Raw genomic sequence first — 23,224 nt, 5'->3', positions numbered from 1 at the left:
TGACTCACTATGGAAAACAGTATGGAGATTCCTTAGAAACTAAAACTGAAAGTAACATGATTCTTCAGTTTCCTTTTTATTCAAAATATTGAGACTATCATGTCTGAGTACCATATATCATTTCTAGTCTTCAACTCTCCCCATGTCCCCCATCACTCCATCTCAAATTAATGGCCTCTTCCTTAATTATTATTACTGTTTTTCTAACATATTGAGTAAATTTATTATTGCTTGGATGTATGTTTTTGGAACTGACTGCTTGAAATTGGGTACCCTATTAGAGAGTTCTTCCCTATAGAAAACTGATTATTCTCTCGGTGACCTTTGTTCGTAGCAGGTCTATCAGTAGTGTCTTGTGAAATGCAGATCTGTTTTGGCGAACATATTGTTGACATTTCATGGATGCAGTCTCTGCCCCTCTCACTGTGGTCCCTGAGCTATAGCTGTAGGGCTTGCATCGTGAATGTATGAAGTGGAAATGGGCATCCTACAGTTGCTTCTTCAATGCATTTTGGCCAGTGGTGGATCTCTGTAATAGTCGTGACCTATTCCAAAAGAAGTCCCTTTGATGAAGGGTGAGAGCTACATTCTATGAGTATAAGTATGTAGAATATCTTGAGAAACTATACTGATTTAGGACAATGTTACTTAAGTTTTTTTCTCCAGTCTGTGACCTCTCCAGCTACCAGTTGTTGGCTAGGTTTATAGTTCCAGGTATGACCTCCGGTGGAGCAGACCTTACGTCCAATTAGACAGCTGATGGTTACCCCAAGATAAGAGTGCCACAGTCACTCTGCTCAGGATATCTTTCTGCTCTGGTCATTGATGCTTCTTTCTGGCTAAGTAGGACTACTGAGCGCCTTTCTCCCCTGGCCTGCAGAGACGCACTCTTACAGTGTCAGTGCTGGACAACCAGAGACAAGCTCAGTGGCCAGCAAGCGAGTCCCAGGCCAGCGAAAAAACATGTCACCAAAAATGGATAGCTGGTTCCCAGGAATGACGCTGGTATTGTCCCCTGGCTTAAACAGATGCATGTATTCACACCATGCACACACAAGGAGAAGAGAGTGAAATGCTGTAGCATTTGAGGGGGTGAAATGCAGATCATCATGTTGAGTGTAATAAGATGGACAGAGAAAGATAAACTCACCGTGCTCTCGCCATCTGTGGGAAGAAGTCAGTTTTGTAGAAAGTAGAAGAAAACAGTGGACACAGGAAGAGGAGAGCAGAGGGGAAGGGGCAGAAGGAGACATACAGTCATGAAGTGAAGGAGATGCATTTCGCTCTTCTTTAGAACAGTAGAGTTGCTATAAGTTTAAATAATCTAGGATTCATTGCAAAATGACTAAAGAGCACCAAGTATTCAACATATAAGGATGGAAATGTTATTACCCTGATTTGGTTGTTACATATTATGTGTGTGCACTGAAGTACCGTAAAATAGTGTGCACAAATCCTGTATCTCAACTTAACTGAGGTGCACACACCATATTCTGGGCTTTTGATACTCATGTTCTGCAGCAGTGTGCTTGGTGGTACTGAGAGCTGGTAGAGAGATACCTCCGTCATTCAGCCCAACGTGTATCTGGGAACTTAGAGGGTATGCCTGAGGAGCGAGGAACTTTGGCTGCAGAAAGCATGAAGCAAGACAGTTGCTTGGACTTTGGTGATGTGAGCAGAGTCCTTGACAAGGACTCAAATGTTGCAGAAAAACTTCCACCTCACAGCCCCTTGCTCTGAGTTAGAGATCACCGAACATGGCCTACGGATCCTGCCCACTGCCTGTCACCCCAAGGCCCCATTGGGACTCAGCTCAACACCTTTTAAACCTACCCCTCTGGCTGATTTTCACAGTACAGCAGACAGGGAAAGCAAGAGGGACATGTGGCTGGACATGATGCTTCCCAGAAAAATTTGAACCATCACCTCCCGGAGACCCAAGGTAAAGAATTTCTTTCTTTGGGATCCAGAAATACATAGCAGACACACAATTTCAGCCTCCAACCTCCTGGATTGGGGGCTTTTATCCCCTGTATATTTTGCTTTCTAAAAAAATGAAAGAAAGAAGAAAGGAAAAGAAAAAGGAAAAAAAGTAGACCAGTTTTTAGAAGAAGTTGGATTTCCACAAAACTGAAACATTTACCAGCCTTCCTCGGTCTCTTCTCTAACCAGAGAAGACCTTTAGAATCCAGTTTTCTTTCAGTGAATAAGAAACAGACAGATGGATGTGACAAAGTATTAGGTGTTGCCGCAGACCACCAAGTTCATGACAGTGAGAAGTGTTTCATCAGATCATTTCCTGTACCCAGAGCTTTATGGTAGTAGGCATCTGGGCCACCCCAATAGTATCAAATTTGATGTCACTAAATAAGTGCTCACCTAAGTAGTCAGCCAGTGTGTACCAGATTATAGGCTGCCTCACTGCAAGGGACCCTTTAAGGACACTCACAGATTAACTGATGAGCCAAAAAGGACAGGACAACCTCTGTTCTGTAGCCTGTTTTGTCCACTACAGTGATTCCTCCATCAGACCTTGGCACTCCCATGGTAGGAACCAAAAATATTGTGGATTGTCCTAACGTTCTTTATATTTTAATGTTAATTCTACTCCCCCAAGAAGTGCTGCCTAGTCACATAATCAGGACGTCATCAAAACGTTCTTATTTTAATTAGTAAAATAAAGGTTAAAGCTGGTGACAGGGTAAAGGAGGAGAAGAAAGAAGGGGTCAGGGTCAGAGGACAGGGGAGGACTGAGAGAGGAGCTCCAAGATGGACCTCGGGAAGGATGAATTAGATCCAGGTGGGCTTAATTAGCATTAAGTAGTTATAGAAATTTAAGAATTTTATAGGTCTAATATTTAATATAAAAGGGCAGTTTGTATCTTTGACCATTTGGTGTAACCTTGTTGTGAACAGGGATTGTGGATTGAGAGTTTGATGTATAAGCCTGTATGAAAAGCTATCAGGCCTTAGAGTTGTGTTTGTGTTGGGATTTGGGGTAAAGAAACACCCCAGGATGGAGGCAGTAGGGCAAGTGGAGTGAACAGCCAGGGAAGGGAGTTGTGCAGACAGAGTGAGACCGTGGGGGCAGCTCTGACCGAGCAACAGAGTCTGCACACAGCTCCGTACTAGAACCGGGCCCACGGAGTGAGACCGAGGGGCCAATAAAAAAATAAACCCTTTTGTATTTTTTAATATTTACTGCAACAGTATCCTTCAGCTCTCAGGGCCTGACTATAAGAATTCAGTCAGTAGTTACCATATACATAAAGAGATAAAGCTGACTTGTGCTCATATGTTGTGTGTGTGCATGTATGTCTGTGCCTGTGTGTTGTGTAGTTTTATCTATGTAGAAACACATTAATAAAATTAATGTATGTAGGATAATTATTTTACCAACAAAATCTTATTTAAATATAGAAACTGAAGCCAGCCTGCCTTTCGTTTAGAAGTGTGTGTGCATGTACATTGTGTGTGTACAGAGCATGGGATGGAGCCAGGTCAGAGGACACCCTCAGGTGCTCATCCTTGCTCTCCACCTTGTTTGGGACAAGGTCTCCTGTTGTTGTCCACCACTTCATATACCAAGTGAACTAGCCTATGAATTTGTGGAGATTGTCCTGTCTCCCTTTACCTCCCATCTCTCCATGGGAGTTCTAGTATCGCTCATGCATGCTACCATATCTAATCCAAATCCAGGTCCTTAAGCTTGCACAGCAAGCATTTTACACAGTGAGCTACTTCCCAACCTAAAACCACAGTCTGCCTTAACTGATAACATTGTGTTCATTTCTACCAATATCTGACTCAGCTCAAATATTGCCCACTGTCCAGCACAGGGGATAGATGGAATAAATTTTTAAGTATCTTTTTGCCAAAATTATAAGGTTCCTAACATTATTGAAATTCACAGGATAGCTTTTATTCTCCCTAAGCACTATATTTTTGTATGGTATTTAAAATGATCCAACCACCTCGACTCTTAAATAAAACATTGTCAGCACTCACACATGAGGCCAGGAGCTCTCCCATGGTTTGAATAGGGAATGTGTTGGGAAACCTGACAGAGTCCTTGAGAGCAGCAGCAGGAATAGGAAGCTGTATTGTGTGCTCAGAGAGCAGGTCTGACAGAAAAAAATGCTGACTGACCAATGAGCAGAGGCCTCTCAGGACAGGGTGAGAGTCAGTCTCTGGCATGAAGGAGTGAAAGTCAGGGCTAAGGAAGCAGCCAGAGGGTTGAGGACAGGACAGTTCTGAAAGTAGCTGAACAAAGAACCAGAAGAGATTCCAGAACATGGTGGCTAGGGTAGGAAGCTCACATAAATGGCTCCAAACTAAAACTGGGATAAGCACCTGTCCTTGTTACCTTTTGTCACTGTAATAAAACAGCATCCTTTAACTAGCTTAGAGGGGAGAGGGTTTCTTTAGCTTACACATCTGGATCAATGTCCATCACTGAGAGAAGTCAAGGCAGGAACCTGGAGGCAGGAACCCAAAGCAGAGACCATGAAGAAGAGCTACTGGCTGCCTTGATCAGCCTGCTTCCTTATACATCCAAGATCACCTACCCATGGTGACGCCACTCACAATGAACTGTGCTCGCTCATATTAGTCTTAATCAAGAATCTGCCCCACAAGCAGGAACCATCTAGAAAAGTTGCTTATGAGCTTGCTCTCCTTGACTTGCTTCCATGGCTTGCTCAATATGGTTTCTTATTTCAACCCAAGACCACCTGCCTGTAGGTGGCACTGGCCATAGTGATCTGGTGTCTCCAACATCAATCATTAATCAAGAAAGTGCCCCACAGACATGACCCAAAGACTAGCCTGGTAGAGGCAGTTCCTCTGTCAAGGTTCTCTCTACCAGGTGACCCTAGATTTTGTCAAGCTGACAAAGAACTAACCAGTACAGCAGCTTATAGAAGAATCTGAGCTGGAAGTCCCCATTCATTGAGTACCTTTTGTTTGCATAAGAGGAAGGTGTGGACTTTAAAGTTGATCGTGATTATCACTAAACACACACAGAGGTAAATATGTAATGTACAGTAGCTTGACTACCCACTCCTATTGAACAAGAGACAGAAAAAGGAGGGGGAGTTCTCTTGGGGAAAAAATGATACTGTTAAGAACATATAAAGTATTGGTTCATAAACAGAATAAAGTATACAGAGCCCTGATGTGATCTGATAGTCATATTTAAAAGGGAAAGAGAGAGTGAAGAGTCAGTTAGGCAAGAATCTTGCAGAGGGTGAACCAGTATTTTTCACAGTGGGCTGTGTGGTCCAAAGAGATATGGCAGTCCTGGAGCATGAATGGGCACAGTGCTATATCCTCTGCCTTCCATTTGTGAGATTCTGGAAAGTACTATAAGAAAACACCTTGGTTGATTCTATTTAATTCATGTTTAGTTAACATGCAAAACCTGATAAAATTATAGTTTGTATGGCTTGCCCAGGAAAAAAAGCCAAACAAAAGTTAGTTCAATTACAATTTTAATTGCAGTATATACTAGTTAGTTTCCTGTTGACGTGATAAAACACCATGACCAAGGCAACCTACAGAAGGAAGGGCTTGTTTGGGGGTTACAGCTCCAGAGGGACAAGAGTCTACCACCATCACTATGGGGAGCAGGAGGCAGGCATAGGGACTGGAGCAGCAGCTGAGAACTGAATGCTTTCATCTCTGACCCCAAACAGTAAGGGGAAAAAGAAAATTCAAAATGAGAGTCTTTAAACTAAGTCTGAAGCTCAGTGACATACTTCCTTCAGTAAGGCCACACTTCCTAAACCTCCACAGAATAGAGGTTTAGGACCAAGTATTTAAATGCCATGGCCTATGTGGGGCATCTACTACCACACATGTACTCTAAATTATTGTTTAAAAAAATGTAAATTGTCAATAGAATCTTAGTTATTTTGTTATGGTTTTACTGCTGTGAACAGATACCATGACCAAGGCAATTCTTATAAGGACATTTAATTGGGGCCGGCTTACAGGTTCAGAGGTTCAGTCCATTATCATCAAGGTGGGAACATGGCAGTATCGAGGCAGGCATGGGACAGGCAGAGCTGAGAGATTTACATCTTCATCTGAGGGCTGCCAGAAGAAGACTGGTTTCCAGGCAGGTAGGATGAGGGTCTTAAAGCCCACACCCACAGTGACACACCCACTCCATCAAGGCCACACCTCCTACTAGTGCCACACCCTGGGCCAAGCATATGCAAACCAGAATAAGCATACATATGCTAGACTAAACCCTAAATGGATCAGAAATCTAAATTTTAAAAATGAAGCCAAACAAATAACTAGAAGAAAACATAGGTGAACTTCTATAAAATGTAGTTGTAAGAGGAAGTTTTCTAACTATGACTCTAACTATTCTAAAAATTGTACATTTGACTACATGAAAATAAACAATATTTACATGGGGAGAAAGGCAGACTAAGCAAAGACAAATGTCCAAACAAAAAGAAAGAAACTGATACATTATAAAAAAATACATGAATATATGGGTAGGTAGATACATACATAAAAACACACACATACATGCAAATACATGTATGTATATTTGTGTGTCCCACACAGCTCTCTGGTTAGAGATGAGAGCAACCTCTGGGTCTGGCAGAGCTCAGGTGAACAGCGAAGGGAAATACCACTTTGGCTGCTTCTGCTGCTGGACTTGGCTTGCCCGAGTTTCCTCCGCTGCCATAGGGCACTGGGCCAGGCTGAACCAAGCCAGTGAGAGGCTTCGGTGCTGGGTGCATAAGCTTTGGGAGAGAAAATCTCTTCCCAGCTCTTGGTGTTATCACCTCTTAGAACAAAGGCTCTCAAGCAGTGGAATGATTCTTACATGTGTCTACACTCGAGCAAACCACCCCCCCCCCATATATACAGTTTTGAAATGGTTCAGAGTCTGACAAGCAGCGTCCTATTGGCTTGGACTGAGAGCTTGGGAAGACCTTGTCTACATATTTGGGGGCGGTCCTGCTTCGGCCTAGAGCTTATGTGACCTGAGGTCATGTGTACCTGAGGGAGAGGGACTTGGGACACGGCCAGTGCCCAAAGGGACAGTGTGGTGCTTATGGCAACTCAAGGATTCCTGATTTACAGATTCATAGGAAGCTTCCTATCATCTCAAGTTTCCCCCGGCCTCAACTTGTCTCAACTGAGAACCAGGATATCTTTAACGACCTAAGTCCCACATATATTATGCATACATGTGTGTTTCTTAAATGGTCTTAAACAGGAAAATACAATCAAATTTGCTTATCCTAAGAATTAAGACAAATCAAAACTACCTTAAGAGAGCAGTTCTCATAGACCAGGCTGGGGAGAATTTAAAAACTAAGCATGGTATCCTTATAGGATTTTCCTGGGGAAACTGTCATCTTGCATACTGCTGGCAAGAGGACAGATGGGTGCCAAGGGGATTGTCAATAATTGCCTCTGTGTAGGCAGTTTCAGTATCTGACAATGGCAAGTGTGCCCTTTGTACCAAGAGTCTCGCTTGTGGGAACTTGCTGTGGAGGCACACCCACGTCCGTGGGAGAGAATGTCCAGATTCTCACCACAGTGCTCATTCCCGCTGCAAGTACTGAAAACTGACCACATGTAGGACAGGGTTGGAATTAGTCACAGCAGACGCACATAACAGAGCATTCTGTAGCTGTAACAAAGCCTTGGGAAGAGCTCTATAAATGTATGCAAGAGTTTCCAGGGTACAAGCTAAAACAGGAAGAGTGTTTTTAGATGGTACTATTCTTTCTCCTGTTCACCTGCTTTTTAATACTCTTATTAAGAAATGAGGTCCATAGGCTGGTAATTTGTAGATGACCTCATGATTTTCTATAGTACAGGAAATTTTTGGTCAGCTATAATTAAAAGAACTAAATTAAAGGTACTTATTAGAAAATGTCCCATTAGCTTGAATGCCTGTGACAAATCCTTTCTGATGTCCTTAATGTGTTATTATGAAATTCAATTACACAGCATGTTCACCTCGCGTATTTCAGCAGTCATAATCTAGGGATCTCTGTAAGCAGTGATTGAAAGTCTCTTAAAATATTACAAGTAGGAACTCGGTGGTTTTATGTTAAAATACTTGTACACTGGGAGAGAGTGGCATGCAGAAGGGAAACTTCAGCTATGTAGCCATGAATGCTGAGCTACATAGTGCTCTGGTGAGCATGCAGCCATCTCTTGCTGGTTTGAGCACCTCTCACTTAGCTCACCACTGTACATTAGGCCACAGTATGGCCTTTCTTGGTCAGAATATCACAACTGAAATTTACTAAGTGATAACTTTGTACCCAGATCCATCCCGAGTGTTGTTCGTCTAATCCTATTAGCAAAACTCTGAAATGCACCATCTTTCTCCTTTGTACAGGTGAAGCTCAGAAGCATTAAGTGATTTGGCCAAGCTCTTACTGTAGGGAATGTGGAGCTGGAACAGGCCTGGAAATCTTTGCTCCCAGTTAGAACCGCTTTACGCTGTAGATTTAATGTACTAAATTCAGAAATGTAGGAAAAAACTATTATCATAAAAGCATGGTCCTGCTTAGAAGAAAAGGGAAAACAATACAGGGTGCACATATCCATGAAACAAATAGGATTGACATTGGAAAATCCTTTCAATTCCCTGCCTGGCCCCTTCTACCTAAGCAGCTTAGGAGCAGATTTGGGGGTGAGAAGCATTTGACTTGTGCCTTCTAGATAGCATCATGAAAATTGAACCCACCCAGGTTCTAGTTGGCAGGGACAGGAGACTGTCCGAGAGGAGGCAGAGGGCGTCTGTGGTGGTCCCATGCCAGAGCCAAGACTGACTTGTGCTGAACTCACATGAAGAATACTGTCATCTGCCCACATCAGAAAGAGCATCATCTCTGCTGCATTTCATATGCTTTGCTGAAATAATTTCCTTGAGGAGAAAGGTGTGGACAGGATGCTGAGATGTCCCTGTGGACAAAAGCAGTTGCCACCAAGCTGGAGGAGTTTGATCCCTGGGGCACATGGGGAAGAAAAGAATTGAGTCCTACAAGTTGCCCTCTGACCTCCACATGCACATCATATACCCACAAATAAATGTACTACATTTTATGGCAAAATAATAAACTTTTCACCATTTTTTATCTTTTATTTTTGAAATTACAATAGAATTACTGATTTCCTTGTTCCCTACCTCCCTCCAACCCCTTCCATATTCCTCTCCTTCATGGAATTCATGGCCTCTTTTCACTAATTGTTCGTGTGTGTGTGTGTGTGTGTGTGTGTGTGTGTGTGTGTGTTATGTATTTATAGATATATTCCTAAATAAAACCATTTAGTCTGTATAATGTTATTTGTATGTATGTTTTCAGGATAACCAATGGATATGAAGAGAAATGGTTATCATTTGGTTTTAATCAGGCAACTCATTGGTTAAATGTTTAACTCCTTATTAACCTCTTCACAAAACTGAGTATTACGTTCTCAACATTTTTCTTGCTGTAACATGAAGGAAGGTAAAGTGTTCCTTTGTGAACCCCAGAGAAGTAAAAACCAAGAGGAAGCATCAAGTGGCTGTACGGAGCGGCAGCTGCATGGAGCACTTACTGTCTTTTCTCTGTAGAGACTGGCTGAACATGCTGAGCCCACCAATTGTCCCTCCCAGTCAGCAGCCAGTGGAGCCGTCTCTAGACTCCTCTGCAAGTTTGAGTGTGCAAGGTAGGAATGCAAATACTGCTATGCATAAACAGATAAAGGTAAGTTGCGACAAAAAGTGTCAGTTACTCAGAGACACCTCTACATTCATACTGACCATACAGGCTACCCATACAAGCTGAGGTCCCCTCTACCTCTTCTTTTGTAAAGCCCTCTACTAAACAATTTACAGAAATGAACTGTCCCTGTCCTTCTGAAGGCTCAACCCAGGTTAGCAGTTGATGTTTACAGCAACCCCCACCTGATTTCCAGCTATACCACTTCCCACTGTGTGGCCACTTATGAATGTTAATTGCCACCTCTACAGTGGCTGCCCAGCCCTGCTTGCTGCTTCTGTGTACAGGGATTCAGCAAGGTACAATATTTGAAGCACGTAGAACAGTGACTGCCACATACAAGCCGTTGGTACCATAGTAAATCGGCCTCAGCTTCTTGGAGAGCTGGGATACAGCCATGTACCACATGATGCTTTCTTTATTCCAGACTGGACCTCACACATATGACAGCAGTCTGAAAAGATTATAGTAGAACTGGAAAATTCCTTCTTCCTTGTTGCCTGTCACAACAGGACACAGTCCCTGTGTATTTGTGGGTTGCTAGTGTAAGCAACTTGCTGGACCACCGGTGGTTAAAGTATAACACATAACCACACGTGGCGCATGATTCTTGATAAGTTGTTTTAGAATGTTCTCCTGCCCACTAAAGGATGTTCACTGGAAACCAGCATGCCATTCTACAGTAGCAGCTCCATGCATCTCTGTTCACTGCTTCCTGATCCATCGGGAAACACATCAAGTGATGGAGTAGTATTCTCTTGGCTTGCAAACATTAGCACTCACTGTGACCTTCAGACACAGGAAGAAAACCACTGCATTTCTCTGTATCACCGTGAGACCCCCACTATGAAGTGACATTCCTGTATGCATTTTCCTTAAGGCAGAGGTGCAGCCCTTCCACTAAAGCCAGCCCAGGACCACCTGTGAGCAGTGTGAGCACTGGTGGGAAATGGGATGAAAATCCCCTGGGTCTTGTCTTTGACAGTAAAGTCATGAAGATGAGCCAGTAGGTTTTAGTTAGGAGCAGGGAACCTAGATGTCAGGGACGTCAGAAGGGGACGCTGGGGGCTCTTTGGACTGGAGATGAAAGTCATTTGTCAAAGTGCCTGGTTAGCATGTATAATACCTGGTGTGAGGACACACCTGTAATCATGGCTCTCTTGAAGCACAGACAAACAGAACAGGAATTCAAATTCCTGCTCATCTGTTTCAGGCTAGCCTTGCAGTACTCTATCTCAAACAAAAAAACAAACAAAGAGAATCTCTGTTGACAGCAGTGGTTAGGTTGGCAGGGGTGAGAAAGACTCAAGTTCATCCAAGTGCATAATTGGAGTGACAAATGACCTCCGATTGGACTCTGAGTTACTTTTCTGGATTGAGTCTTAAAGATGGAAGAACAGTACATCTAAAGTTTTGTGGTGGCTGTTATTGTTTTAAGTGAAACGAATATAAATCGCTCCAGCAAAAGTGCCAGTTCCCCGCTCCCCCGATGCCCCTCTGCCCCAGGGAGACAGTGAAGCATCCGTTTTCCTTCAGGTGTGGAGAACTGAGTGTGAGCTCATACATCTGACTTGTACTTTGTGGCTGCCCAAGGGATGGAGACATCTCTGTGATTTACTGTCTGCACTAGATTATGCCCCTTAAATTGAGAATCTTTAGAGAGGTGTACATTCATAATTACTGATGACAGAAAAACGGAATCATGGCTGTCAGGAGGAGACCTTGCTATGAGGGAACGAATAATACATTATGTTAAGTGTCCTAAATAAAGCAGAGGAACCGGGCACACAGTCCTTGAGCAAAGACACTGTGTGTGTGTGTGTGTGTGTGTGTGTGTGTGTGTGTGTGTGTGTGTGTGTGTGTGTGATAAGTAGATGAAGGGTGTCTTCAGGTTACCATGGCATTGCTAAGTTCTGGTTATCGAGGGTAAACCAAACTCTCGCCGAGGACAAGTGTCACAAATTCAGGGAATTGTAGCAACATGCTGGCCAGGGCTACCAGATCAAGAGCAAGTCCTCCTAGCTGTCATCCCTCAATGCCCTCCCCCAACCCCCAGCCCCTGCATTCATCAGCTGCCCACTTACCTTTTTCCTAGGAGCTTGTACTTCATACCTTCAGGACCTAAAATTCCCTGTTTGTTCACCAACTCCCTCTGTGATATGTGTGTGTGGTTTGAAGTTAATTAATACCATCAAAACTACAGTTTCCTATTTGCTTATCTCACTGTGGATAATGGCGAGATTTTAGGCAGCCTAGCACAATCTGTACTTAACTGGTACACTGAGATAGTGTTTCCATCCAATCCTGTAAAATATTTGTCAAAGAAAAATAATGTTCAGGTTTCCTGTTGGTATCATCAGAAGAGGAAGCCATGGCTGCAGTTCTCTGGAACACATCCTGGGTTTCTACTGCCATTTCCTTACATGTGCTGAGACATTGTATTTAGCCCTTACAGTATGAGGTAAATATCAAAAAAATATTTTTTTCTATTGAGAGTTTCTGGTCTACCAGAAAAATTAAATATCTCCCAGACTAAATCACAGTGTTTTTAATGACACTTCTGGATACTGTGTCAACCTTGGATTGGGTCCACCTTCCCACCCCTGCTTATTCAAAATGGTTAGCCACAGTTGACGAGCTCCAGGGCAAGGCTGGAGCTACTGGGCTATGGACCTCTGGGTCTCTGAATATAACCTGTCACTTTATGGCCAGCCCAGAGTCTTATGGAGACAGTACTCCATTCACCATGTGATTTACTGTCTGCACTAGATTATGTCCCTCAAAACAGAAATCTTTAGATTATGAATCATTTAGTAATTCATAATTACTGGTGACAGAAAAATGGACTCGTGGCTGTCAGGAGGAGACCTTGCTATGAGAGAACAAATAATCCTCCCTCTCCCCCTCTCTAATACTGACTTCTTTACTCAGTTCTTCTTTTTGCTCCCAAGTAGCCCCAGTGTGGAAGAGACTACCAGTTTGCTAACTCAAGAACCCAGGTCCCTGTGCAGTTTCTGGAATGTTTTAGGTTTTCCAAATTCTCAATGGAGCAGTTCACAAAAACTTAAGCCTTGATTTCCTTCCTCATCCTGAGCTTTATACATGTGGGAGACTTCTGGGATCAAATGTTAAGCAGTGATCTTTGCAAGCAGTGAAAACTCACTTCAGCGGGAGTCTCAAAGAGAACCCTGGTATAAAGAAGAAGTCAGGCAGGAGGGGATGAGCATCTTAAAGTCCTACCCTGCAACTCAAAATCAGTCACAAACTGGTTCATTTCAGCCTACCAATTGCCTTAACAGGTAAATGACTTACCCTGAAGTCATATTTCTAGTCAGAGCCATGCTAAGATGGAGCTACCAAGACCACAGCATCTTTCTGCTGAACCACTGTCTATTTTATGTGTGGTTTTTGGTTTGGTTTTTGTTTTAAGTTGGAACCACAGAGAAAAGAGATCCTCCATCTTGATGTTTCTGGGACAAAAAGAACAGCTGAGTGATCTACCTTTCTGTGTTCTGGGTCTTCAGATGTAATTAGATTCTCACAGTAGCCTCTACACTTTAGAATCTAAAGTGTGGGATCTGTTACCACCCCATCTTCCTCACCGTTCTCTGGGGCTGTGCAGAAATGCTCTGGACCACCTCACTTCCTTCCCAGAAGGAGAAGACAATGTCCCTGGAGCAGTTGGACGTAGGAATACACTTTTTCTGTTTTCGGGGAACAGTGGGTTGGCCTGGCCACTCTAGAAAACCTCTGCGCCATACCAAAGGGATGCATGAGTTACACCTGGCCCTGGAACCCAGGGCCCTGTCCCTGCCTTAACTCAGTAGGAGTCTGTGTCCCTGCCAATCTGTGCTCAGCACCCTAAGGAGCCATGCTCCTGGCCAAAACAGCATTGTGCTCACAGAATTCTGTTCTGACCCCGCCAGCGACTGAAGGACAACTAGCGGGTTCTTTGTGGATCCTGCTCGGCTGTAATATGCTTGTGGAATATCAATTACCACCAGCACAAGTGCCCTTCACACTTATTCAAAAAGTGTTTTCTCCGAGCCTGTGTGAAATGTAAAATGGGAAGTAAAGATTTCAGAACTTACTCAAAAAAACTTCTGAGCTGACCTTTTGAAAATGAACCGTACTTTGCTGGAAGAATGGTTGTCAATTCATTTTTGACATTTGTTCCTTTACAGATATGACCCTTAAATTATTCATGCCTACCAGTTCCAACGTGGAGTAATAATCACCTCTCTCTTCAGCCTGTAGACCTCTCTGCAGTTCACAAAAAAATCTGGAGTAAAAAGGCAGATCCTTTCCAAGGGAGGATTGGCACTGTCTCATAAAAATAACGCCCTGCACGTTCCGAATGAATTACAGTGCCACACGGGCCATTCAGTTGCCAGTCTCCCACAGGGGACAAATAGGCAGCTAGTGCTCTTTTATGTACTATCTAAAGTACTATTAAAGAATTCACAGACTTCTCACCACTCCTTACAGACAGACAGACAGGCAGAAAGGCAGGCAGACAGACATGGGGTTATCTGGCTGCCTGCTCCCCATCAGCAGAAGTGTCCCTTTGTAGTCATTCTCTTTACAGCTATGTAATGACTTCACACTTAAAAGTACGTGTCTAAGAGTTCTGCCTCACTGAGCATCTGAGGTCCCTAGTGCCTACGATAATGGCCAGGACATAAGTAAACACTCTAGAAATTTCTGATATGTAGATAAGTGTTTGTTCCATGGGAGACACAGAACAATTTGAACTATCCTGTGGATTCTCTTAGGGTTTATTTACAATGCAAAGCAGATTCAGATGTGGTATCTGGTACTCATGTAATCACAACAGGTAGCCTGGGCTCTGTCTTTTTCTTAATATTAATTGACTTTTTTTTCCTCTTTTTTTAAATTGGGTATTCTCTGTATTTTCAGATGTTATCCCCTTTTTTTAATCCAACAATTCTATCCCCCCTACCTCTCCCATTGCCTCCACGAAAGTGAAAGTGCTCCCTCTCCCACCTCAGTGCCTTGGCATTCCCCTACACTGTTGGATCAAAGTCCTCTCCTCTCATTGATGCCAGAGAATGCTGTTCTCTGATGCTTCTGCACCTGGAGCAATGGGTCTCTCCATAAGAACTCATTGGGTGGTGTTTAAGTCCCTGGGAGCTGTGGTGGGTTTGGTTAGTTGGCAGTTCCCATGGGGCTGCAGACCCTTTCAGCTCCTTCAGTTCTTTCTTTAGATTCTTCATTGGGGTCCCCATATCTAGTCAAATGGTTAGCTACAAGCATCCTCTTCTGTATCAGCATGGCTCTGGCAGAGCCTCTGAGGAGGCATCTATATCAAGTTCCTGCCAGTAAGCACTACTTGGCATCAGCAATACTGCTTGAGTATAATGGCTGCATATGGGATGGATCTCCAGGTGAGGCAGTTTCTGGATGATCTTTTCTCCAGTCCCTGCTCCTCTATTTGTCCCATTATTTCCTCCCATGAGTGTTTTGTTTTTCCTTCTAAGAAGGACTAAGGCATCTACCTTCTGGCCTTTCTTCTCTTTGAGCTTCATAATTTTTGTGAATTGTTTCTTGGTTATTTCATTTTTGGCCTAGTATTCGCTTATCTGTAAGTACATACCATGAGTGTTCTTCTGTGACTGGGAGTACTGCTCATCTATTAAAAACAACCATTTCATTAAATTCCTAGGCAAATGATGGAACCTGACTTTATTTTCAGTTCCAGGATCTCAGACCTGTATTCTGTCTTGGGCAGCAGTCCTACTTTTTATAAGTTCTTTGATAAATGTATGCAGTGAGTATTGATCGTATTCGCCACCCCTCCACACTCCTCCCACACTCCTCCCACACTCCTCCCACATCCACCTCCCCACTTCCCTTCCCACTTAACTTTGTGTCTTTTTCCCCACCAAGGCCAGTTTGTGCTGCCTGGCTATAATTAGAAGTTATAATTTTAATTATGTATATTATATATAGTTATAATTTTAATTTTATTTATATATATATATATATATATATGTATATATATATATATATATATATATATATATATATATATATATATAGCCTTCCACTGGAATGAGACTGACTTGGTGCGGGGGAGGGGGGACAACATTCTTTAGAAAACTGATTCTTCCAAGCCTTAGGGGAGAACAAAGCGATCCCAGAACTGACCTCCCCCAGAAGAGGAGATGTAAAGTTGGAGAAGTAAAAACAATAACAGAAACTTAATGAGGTTTGCCCTACATGCCATGGGATTTTTCTGCATGTCGCCACAACATTGTCCTGTAGAACATTATGTCTTCCATGACAATGAGGTTAGGGAACTAAGTAGCCTGTCTCCTACACCTAAGCCTGAAGGAGTGCAGAGCCACAGGCCTTGACCTGCACTCTGGTACCACCCCAGAATGCCCTGGAACCTGGACACAGAATGAGATTAGAAAGAACCACACCATGACAAGTCCTCTCTTGATGGCTTTTAGTCTACTTAACTCTCTTCCTCTGAAGCTTTCTGGATTGAGTACTTCTTTTCATGGTTTCAGGGAATGGGGCAGAGGTCAACCTTGGGTATTATACCTCAGGAGTCTTCCATCTTGTTTCTGGAAACATGTAGTCTAGCCTGGCCAGGAAGTCCCAGGGTTTGCCTGTCTCCCTGTCCCAGACCCTGAGATGATGGTTTCCAGAGATGAGACTCAGGTCTTCCTGCTCGCCATACAAGCATTATGCTGTCCCTCCAATTCCCAGTAGCCCTCGTAATACTCTAGTTAGACCCCTGTCTCTACTCTCAGCTCAAAACTGAACAGAGCATCCCTCCCACTTCTACAAGGCACCAATTTTCATTTATTCCCAACTTAAACTTGGGGCAGAGAGATATTTTCCCTTAAGTCACTTCCAAGAGCCAGAGCTGTATCTTCTATAGATCTCCGAGGCTCTGGGATGCTTGTGCTCACTACTATAAAGAGGTACCTCTCTTTCAGGAATAGAAGCCAGCTCTCTAATTGAAACAAGCACATTGCTGAGTCCAAAACTCCCTAGCCCCTATTCTCGATCCATCCCTATTTATGGGGTACCACATGCAGTCCAGAATTATGCCTAGCATGGAGGCCCAGCTTTCATTGCTTGTAAGCTCAGCACTGACACCTAGCCATAAGTCAGGTTCCTGCAAAGCTATGGGCTCTGTAAACTACAACGGTATAGCAAGGAGCCTCCCTCACATGTGACTAATCACATTTGGAATTATAATAGAGACAACCTGCAGTGACCCTGAATTAGACATCTAAGTCCCACAGTGTGACCCTTAAATGACCTCTTCCAGATGAAACGTACTCAGTCTTCTACACAGAGGATGCTTGGTTCCCAGGGGCACCTGGCCTGTAATCATGCACATGACTTTCCTTCCAGAAGCAATGCAGCTTACTAGCAGATCCTTCCACCCTTGGCCTTCTTTCTTCCTCCACACTGAAGGCACCAGAATGGAGTGTTTCCCAATACACCTCCCAGATGCTACTGTGCATGAATTCCTCCCTGCTCTGGTGGATGTTGGTAAAAGATTCCCCAGGCTCCTGGTGCTCAGAACTGTCTTATCTCAAGTATCATCCTCACCGACTCTCAGGCATGCTGTTCCACACAGTGCCCCCACTGGGAATCACTCAAACAATAGTGTATTAGTGCACACACACATATACAGCCAGTCAGTCCTTAGGATCTATAGGAGGAATATGCATTAATATTTTTTTTTAATTCTAGAGGCAGCATCAGAAAAATTGAAAGTCAACTAGTGTCTTGATTCTGAGATTTTAAATCTGATGAAGTAGTGCCCTTTATTATTTTCAAGTGCTAAGCCTCAGCTTGCACATACAGGTTTTCTATTATCCACAGTTAAAATGCATTAAATATAGATAATTAACATTTCTATTAATTGGCTCTCAAAGGTGCACTGAATGGATTATTCACTTGAGCTGATGTGACAGAGGGCAGGCAACCGACACTGCTGCGTTGGGTCTGGCTCTGCTGAGTTTTTTCCTTATTGCTGCTAACCAATTTCAAAGTAGATGAAGCTGAAAGTTTGTAAATAGATTGTTATCTGAAAGGTAATTTTATTTCAGTAGAAATGGCTTTGTTATAGGGAGAAGAGTAAAAATGTAATTTGGACCCCTGTCCAGATGCTCTGAGCCTGGTAGCAGAAAATGGTTTTATTTGTTAATTTGTCCTTTTGGAGTTTCTATAGCCAGTCTTTAAATAGAGCAATTTAGCATTTTAAGGGAAAAAATTTAAAAACTCTGCAGTATCCAAGAATATAATTGAAAATTACCCCATACCCAGGCAGGATAATTACCTTTCCAAACATTCCCCAACACTTGACATCCTAGTGGCAATTGCTTAATGATATTATAATTTCATTAAGCAGAGACTCCTATGGCAAAATGATTAAGTTGGAGGCCTCAGAAATTAAATTACAATGAAAACAAAACCTTTTATATAAGTTTAAAGTACTTATTTCAATGTAAAATTGTGCATAAGCTTACCCAATTTTGTACAAATACCATTGCTGGAAGATTTAAAATTCATGCTTTGGTACTAAAACTCACGAAGCTATATTAGGCCCATGGTTCTAATGCGTGCAGCTCCCATTCTGTGGTTGGATGTGTGGAGATGAAGGCGCGTCTGTAGCATATACTGCTTTGGTTTATCTGCATTGTACAGGAAGAGCTTTGCTAATGAATCAGACACACCTTGATTCCTTTGCAGTTGAGTGTTAAATATCCAGGGCCCTTACAGGGCTTATGTTCATCTTGAAAGACCCCAAGCTCGATGTAAAACGTATTGAGCTTGACCCGCTTAGCAACACTAGCTTGCACAGTTATCCATTATTTTAGTGCAGGCACAGAACACACGGAATAATACTGCACAAGCCGCTGTTCTCTTGGCGCAAAGGTTGGTCTAACCAATGATTAGTAAAGACCAGAAATTAAATAGCAGATTCACAAGCACTTATGATTCACTTGTGACTTATGACTTTCAAATTTTTCATATTATATTTGATAGAAAATTTGGGTTTCCTCTTTGAAATAGAAATAATCTTTTTTCTCTAACGACTTTTAATCAAAGATGAATTTGTCATAGTGTCCTATATAAATTATTTAGGAATGTTTGATTTCATATTCTCTCCCTCCCTCTCCCTCTCTCTCTCTCTCCCTCCCTCCCTCCCTCTCTCTCTTCCTCTCCCTCCCTCTCCCTCCCTCTCTCTCTCCCTCTCTCTCTCCCTCCCTCCCTCTCTCTCTCTCCCTCCCTCTCTCTCTCCCTCCCTCTCTCTCTCTCTCTCCTCCCTCTCTTTCTCCCTCCCTCCCTCTCTCTCTCTTTCCCTCTCTCTCCCTCCCTCTCTCCCTCCCTCTCTCTCTTCCTCCCTCCCTCCCTCCCTCTCTCTCTTTCTCTCCCTCCCTCTCCCTCCCTCTCCCTCTACCTCTCTCTCTCCCTCCCTCCCTCTCTCTCTTTCCCTCTCTCTCCCTCCCTCTCTCTCTCCCTCTCCCTCCCTCCCTCCCTCCCTCCCTCCCTCTCTCTCTCTCTCTCTCTTTCTCTCTCTCTCTCTCTCTCTCTCTCTAGTAAGTTATAAGGAATATGTTCCTCTCTTTTCCAACACAGATAGCTCATGTGCCCCATAATAATGAGTGTCTTTGGTAGGTTCTGTTGCCGTGATTAAAGACCATGACCAAGATCACTGTCAATATCCAAGGGAAGTCAGAACAGGAACCTGGAAACAGGAGCTGATGCAGAGACCACGGAAGTGTGCTGCTTGCAGGCTTGATCAGCCTGCTTTATTATAGCATGCAGGACAACCAGGCAAGGGGTTGCACTGCCTACAAAGAGCTTGTCCCTCCCACATCAGCCATCAATCAAGAAAATCACTGCAGGCTTACCCACAGGCCAGTCTGGTGGAGAAATTTTTTCAGTTGAGGGTCCCTCTTCTCAAATGGCTCTGGCTTATGTCAAGTTGGAATAAAACTAGCCAGTACAATATTTATAACACTTGTTGAGAACTCATTGTATGCAGAGTATGAAATTACTCCATCCCCACTAGAATCATGGCAGATACTAGTAATATTTCAATGTATATAAAATAGAGGCTCATCAGGGAATGTTTCCAATATGTTATAGAAGTGGGATGCAGAGCCATCTACAGATTGTCTTGGTGCCTTTGCAAAGCCTTTGACTCATGTTTGGTTGTGCTAATACATATAAATTACTAAAGATATATAGCTAATAGTTCATAATTTATCTAATCATTCTCCTAAATAGTACTAACAGCCATTAACTGAGCAACTGCTGTGTGCCCTGTACTCTGCATATTACCACATCCAACCTGGACTTCCCCAAAGCCCTCTGGCCTCCTCTGGAAGCCCACCAAGTCCTCTGACAACTCACTCCTATGACACACTCCTCATCTTGAAAGCAGGAAGGGATACTGTCCCAATCACTGAGCTTGCTCTTTTCTTGGGCCTATTGAAGTCATTACTCCTGTCCCCTTAATAGACTTTGTCATATTCACCAGTAGGTTTTGAAACATGAGAAGTCAAGTTTGTTCTGCATCCAAATTTGATATTTGAAAATGTAGGACACCTTTATATTTTTCTAGTCTATCTCATGTTTAAATTCCCAATTAAATGTGTGATTCCACACTCTTCACAAAAACATCAAGTATGGTGTTAAAAAGCTAAATTTGAGCATATTAAGATTTTAAAGAGTGTATTTTAGCAGACAAGAACTCATACATTGGTCACTATCAATCTGCAACCAAGTAGGCTCGAGAGAGAGAGCAAGAAAATTAGGAAACTTTAGTATGTGCCCTTGAATGCTAGCCCAAGAATATGCATGTGATAGGCTGAGGAGGAAGTCCGTCTGAGGCTGGCTGGACAATTTCTCAGCAGCAGGGCACAAGTCCTGTTTGTCGTTTTTACATTGAGCTGGGGCTTTGGTGTTCTTAATAAATTAGTAGGAACCTGGGGCGCTGGAGCAAACTTAGATTAACAGCCTGTCAATTAATTTTTACAAGGGTTTATGAGAAGGGACACTGAAATTAAGCCTCATTGCTTGGCTTTGTCCCAAGCTCTGCCTCTGATCATCACCAGTCAACCTCAGAAGACCTATTTTCTTTGTAAGCCTCAGCTTCCTCATCTGCAAAAGGAATACCTGCATGTTCTACACGTCCACGATTGTCTAAGGAGATGAGAAACTGCCTTCTAGACCGTTAAGGGCTCCTCCAGTGAAATGCCAGCAAACAGGGGAGATGCATCCACTCATCTTAGCCCTGCTTTTAAAGACGATTGGTGCAGAACTCAACTAGAGTCAAGCCAAAACACATTCACTACACAGTCCCTAAGAACAAACCTATTTCCTATCATCTTTTTGTGCCTGGCACCCACCTCGGTGTCTGGCTCCAGGAAGGGCTGTGTTTCAGGTAGTAACAAGAGGGACAGGTTGTAGAGTGGCTTCAAAGCCTCACTCATCATATGAGCATATGACTCTGGTCCTAACTCCAGCTTACCAGTGTCCTGACAGTGATTGTAACAGCTTGCTTAGATTTCCTAGTAAAATGCCAGCCTCCCTCTACCACCTAACTGTACTATGAGCACTTGTTTTGTTTTGTTTTTGAAGTCAGGGTATTGCTGTGGCCAGATTGTTCTAGAACTATGGCTCTAAGTCTGCTGGTTATTGAGGTAACAGTTCGGTAACATCCCAGTAAGATCATAGGCTTTTATTTATGCCTTCAAGAAACAGTTTTGGGGACTGAAAAAGTGGCTCAGTCAGTAATGTGCCTGCCACATAAGCATGAGGACTTGAGTTCAGATTGCAACACTCAAATAAAAGTCAAGAATGGGAGTTGAGACCTCTCTTCCCAGCACTGGGAAGGTGGAGATGGGTGGGTCTCTGAGCAGCCTTTGACCGCTGTTCAATGCTCCTTGGACACCCATGACCCATGCAGTTTTCCTCTGAACCTCTGTCACTGCAGATCTGTCTCAAGCTCACAGCCCACACTTGTCCTTGGTCCTTAGAGAGGTAAACTAATAAAGAGAATAATGCCCTAAACATGCTTTTTCTCTGTGACTACCCTGATCCTTCTCACTCCAAAGGGAAAACACGACTTTCTCAAACACCAAAGTCTTTGACACTGCTGGGCATACAAAAGAGCTCAAAGAGTATTCTGGTAAAACAGTTTCACTGCATCCTGTGTATTGGAAACCCTGCTAATGAGTCAGGCATTAGGTGTTCCCTCCACTCAAACTATCTTCTATAACCCCATAGAGATTACACCTTCCTACCACAAAGAAAACTAGCTCACCCAGCATATTTTCTGCTTTATGGATCTTAGCTTTGCAAATGGCATTATTTAAATGCATAGTTGTTTGGTAGCCTTTCTAGAACAAAATAAATAAAGTCCCTGTTTTGACCTGGACTCACACTGCTCTGCACTGGACAGTTCTGGCACATGTGGTAATTGCATTTTGGATAGCATCCTGTATATCCTGATGCTAATGCACATGACTGCCATTTTATCCTTTTCCCTTCAGGCTCTTCTCTATGCCATTTTTTTTACTTGATGCTTTTTATTATATTTTATTTTACATGTAAGAGTGCTTTGCCTGAATGTATGTCTGTGCACCATGGGTACAGTGCCCACGGAGGCCAGAAGAGGCCACTGGATACCGTAGGACTAGAGTTACCATGAGAAGTTGGAGCTGCCATGCAAGTGCTGGGAGTCAAACCATCAATGTTCTTAACCACTGAGTCATCTCTCCAGCCCCCATTTGCTTTTTAGCCTTCATTATGGATCTGGCCCTTTGAGTCCCTGGCATTTCTTCTCATACTTACAGTACTTGAGTAAATCCAGTAGTTTCTACCATGGTCTTCTTTTCCGGCCTAACCTTTGCCTGCATAGAGAAAAGCTCCTAAGAGGCGTGGTGACCCCCACCATGACTCACTTCTGGGATTGCACTTTAGGAATTCTGGGCCAGGCCGATGGCTAATGTCTCGGTGATTCCCCTTGCCCACAGGTGACGAGGACCCGAGTGCAGAAGATGAGGAAGTGCTGACTCTGTTGTATGACCCGTGTCTCAACTGCTACTTTGACCCTCAGACTGGCAAATACTACGAGTTGGTGTAGCTCCTTCATCTAGAGATAGAACACAGCAGCATGAAGTCCACAGTGGCCACTGTGACCTGAGAATTGGGCATGGGGGCCCATGGAGTCAAAATTGCATTCAATGTTAGAACATCTGCATTCTCTTTGCAGCAGTGTGTGTGGCTCTGAAGGTTGTGAAGGAATTAATACAGACACCAGACTTTAGGCTTTGAATTCGTCCTTAGTTGTTCATTCCAACCCTCTACTTCTCATTTTGTATGCGTTATATAAGCAAATTAAGAATTACTCATTCAAATTTTTCCAGTGTTAATCAATAATAAATGATGGCTTGATACAC

At 43.2% G+C, this 23,224-nt stretch overlaps 1 protein-coding gene across 1 annotated transcript in view; it reads left to right on the top strand.

Annotated features, from left to right (window-relative positions):
• CFAP20DC (CFAP20 domain containing) overlaps nucleotides 1-22,908 on the top strand; it is a gene marked incomplete at both ends in the record, with an annotated part of 221,166 nt that extends 198,258 nt beyond the window's left edge. Inside the window, 2 exons of the mRNA XM_080926402.1 lie at nucleotides 9,608-9,702; nucleotides 22,799-22,908. Coding sequence (XP_080782528.1) covers nucleotides 9,608-9,702; nucleotides 22,799-22,908 — 205 coding nt within the window. The remainder of the gene's footprint in view (nucleotides 1-9,607; nucleotides 9,703-22,798) is intronic.
• Between the last annotated feature and the right edge of the window lie 316 nt (nucleotides 22,909-23,224).

The sequence above is a fragment of the Micromys minutus genome (assembly GCF_963924665.1).
Source record: "Micromys minutus genome assembly, chromosome: 12".
In the NCBI taxonomy this organism is placed as follows: Eukaryota; Metazoa; Chordata; class Mammalia; order Rodentia; family Muridae; genus Micromys; species Micromys minutus.
Note: the sequence above shows the minus strand (reverse complement) of the source record. Positions and strands in the feature narration are given on the sequence as shown.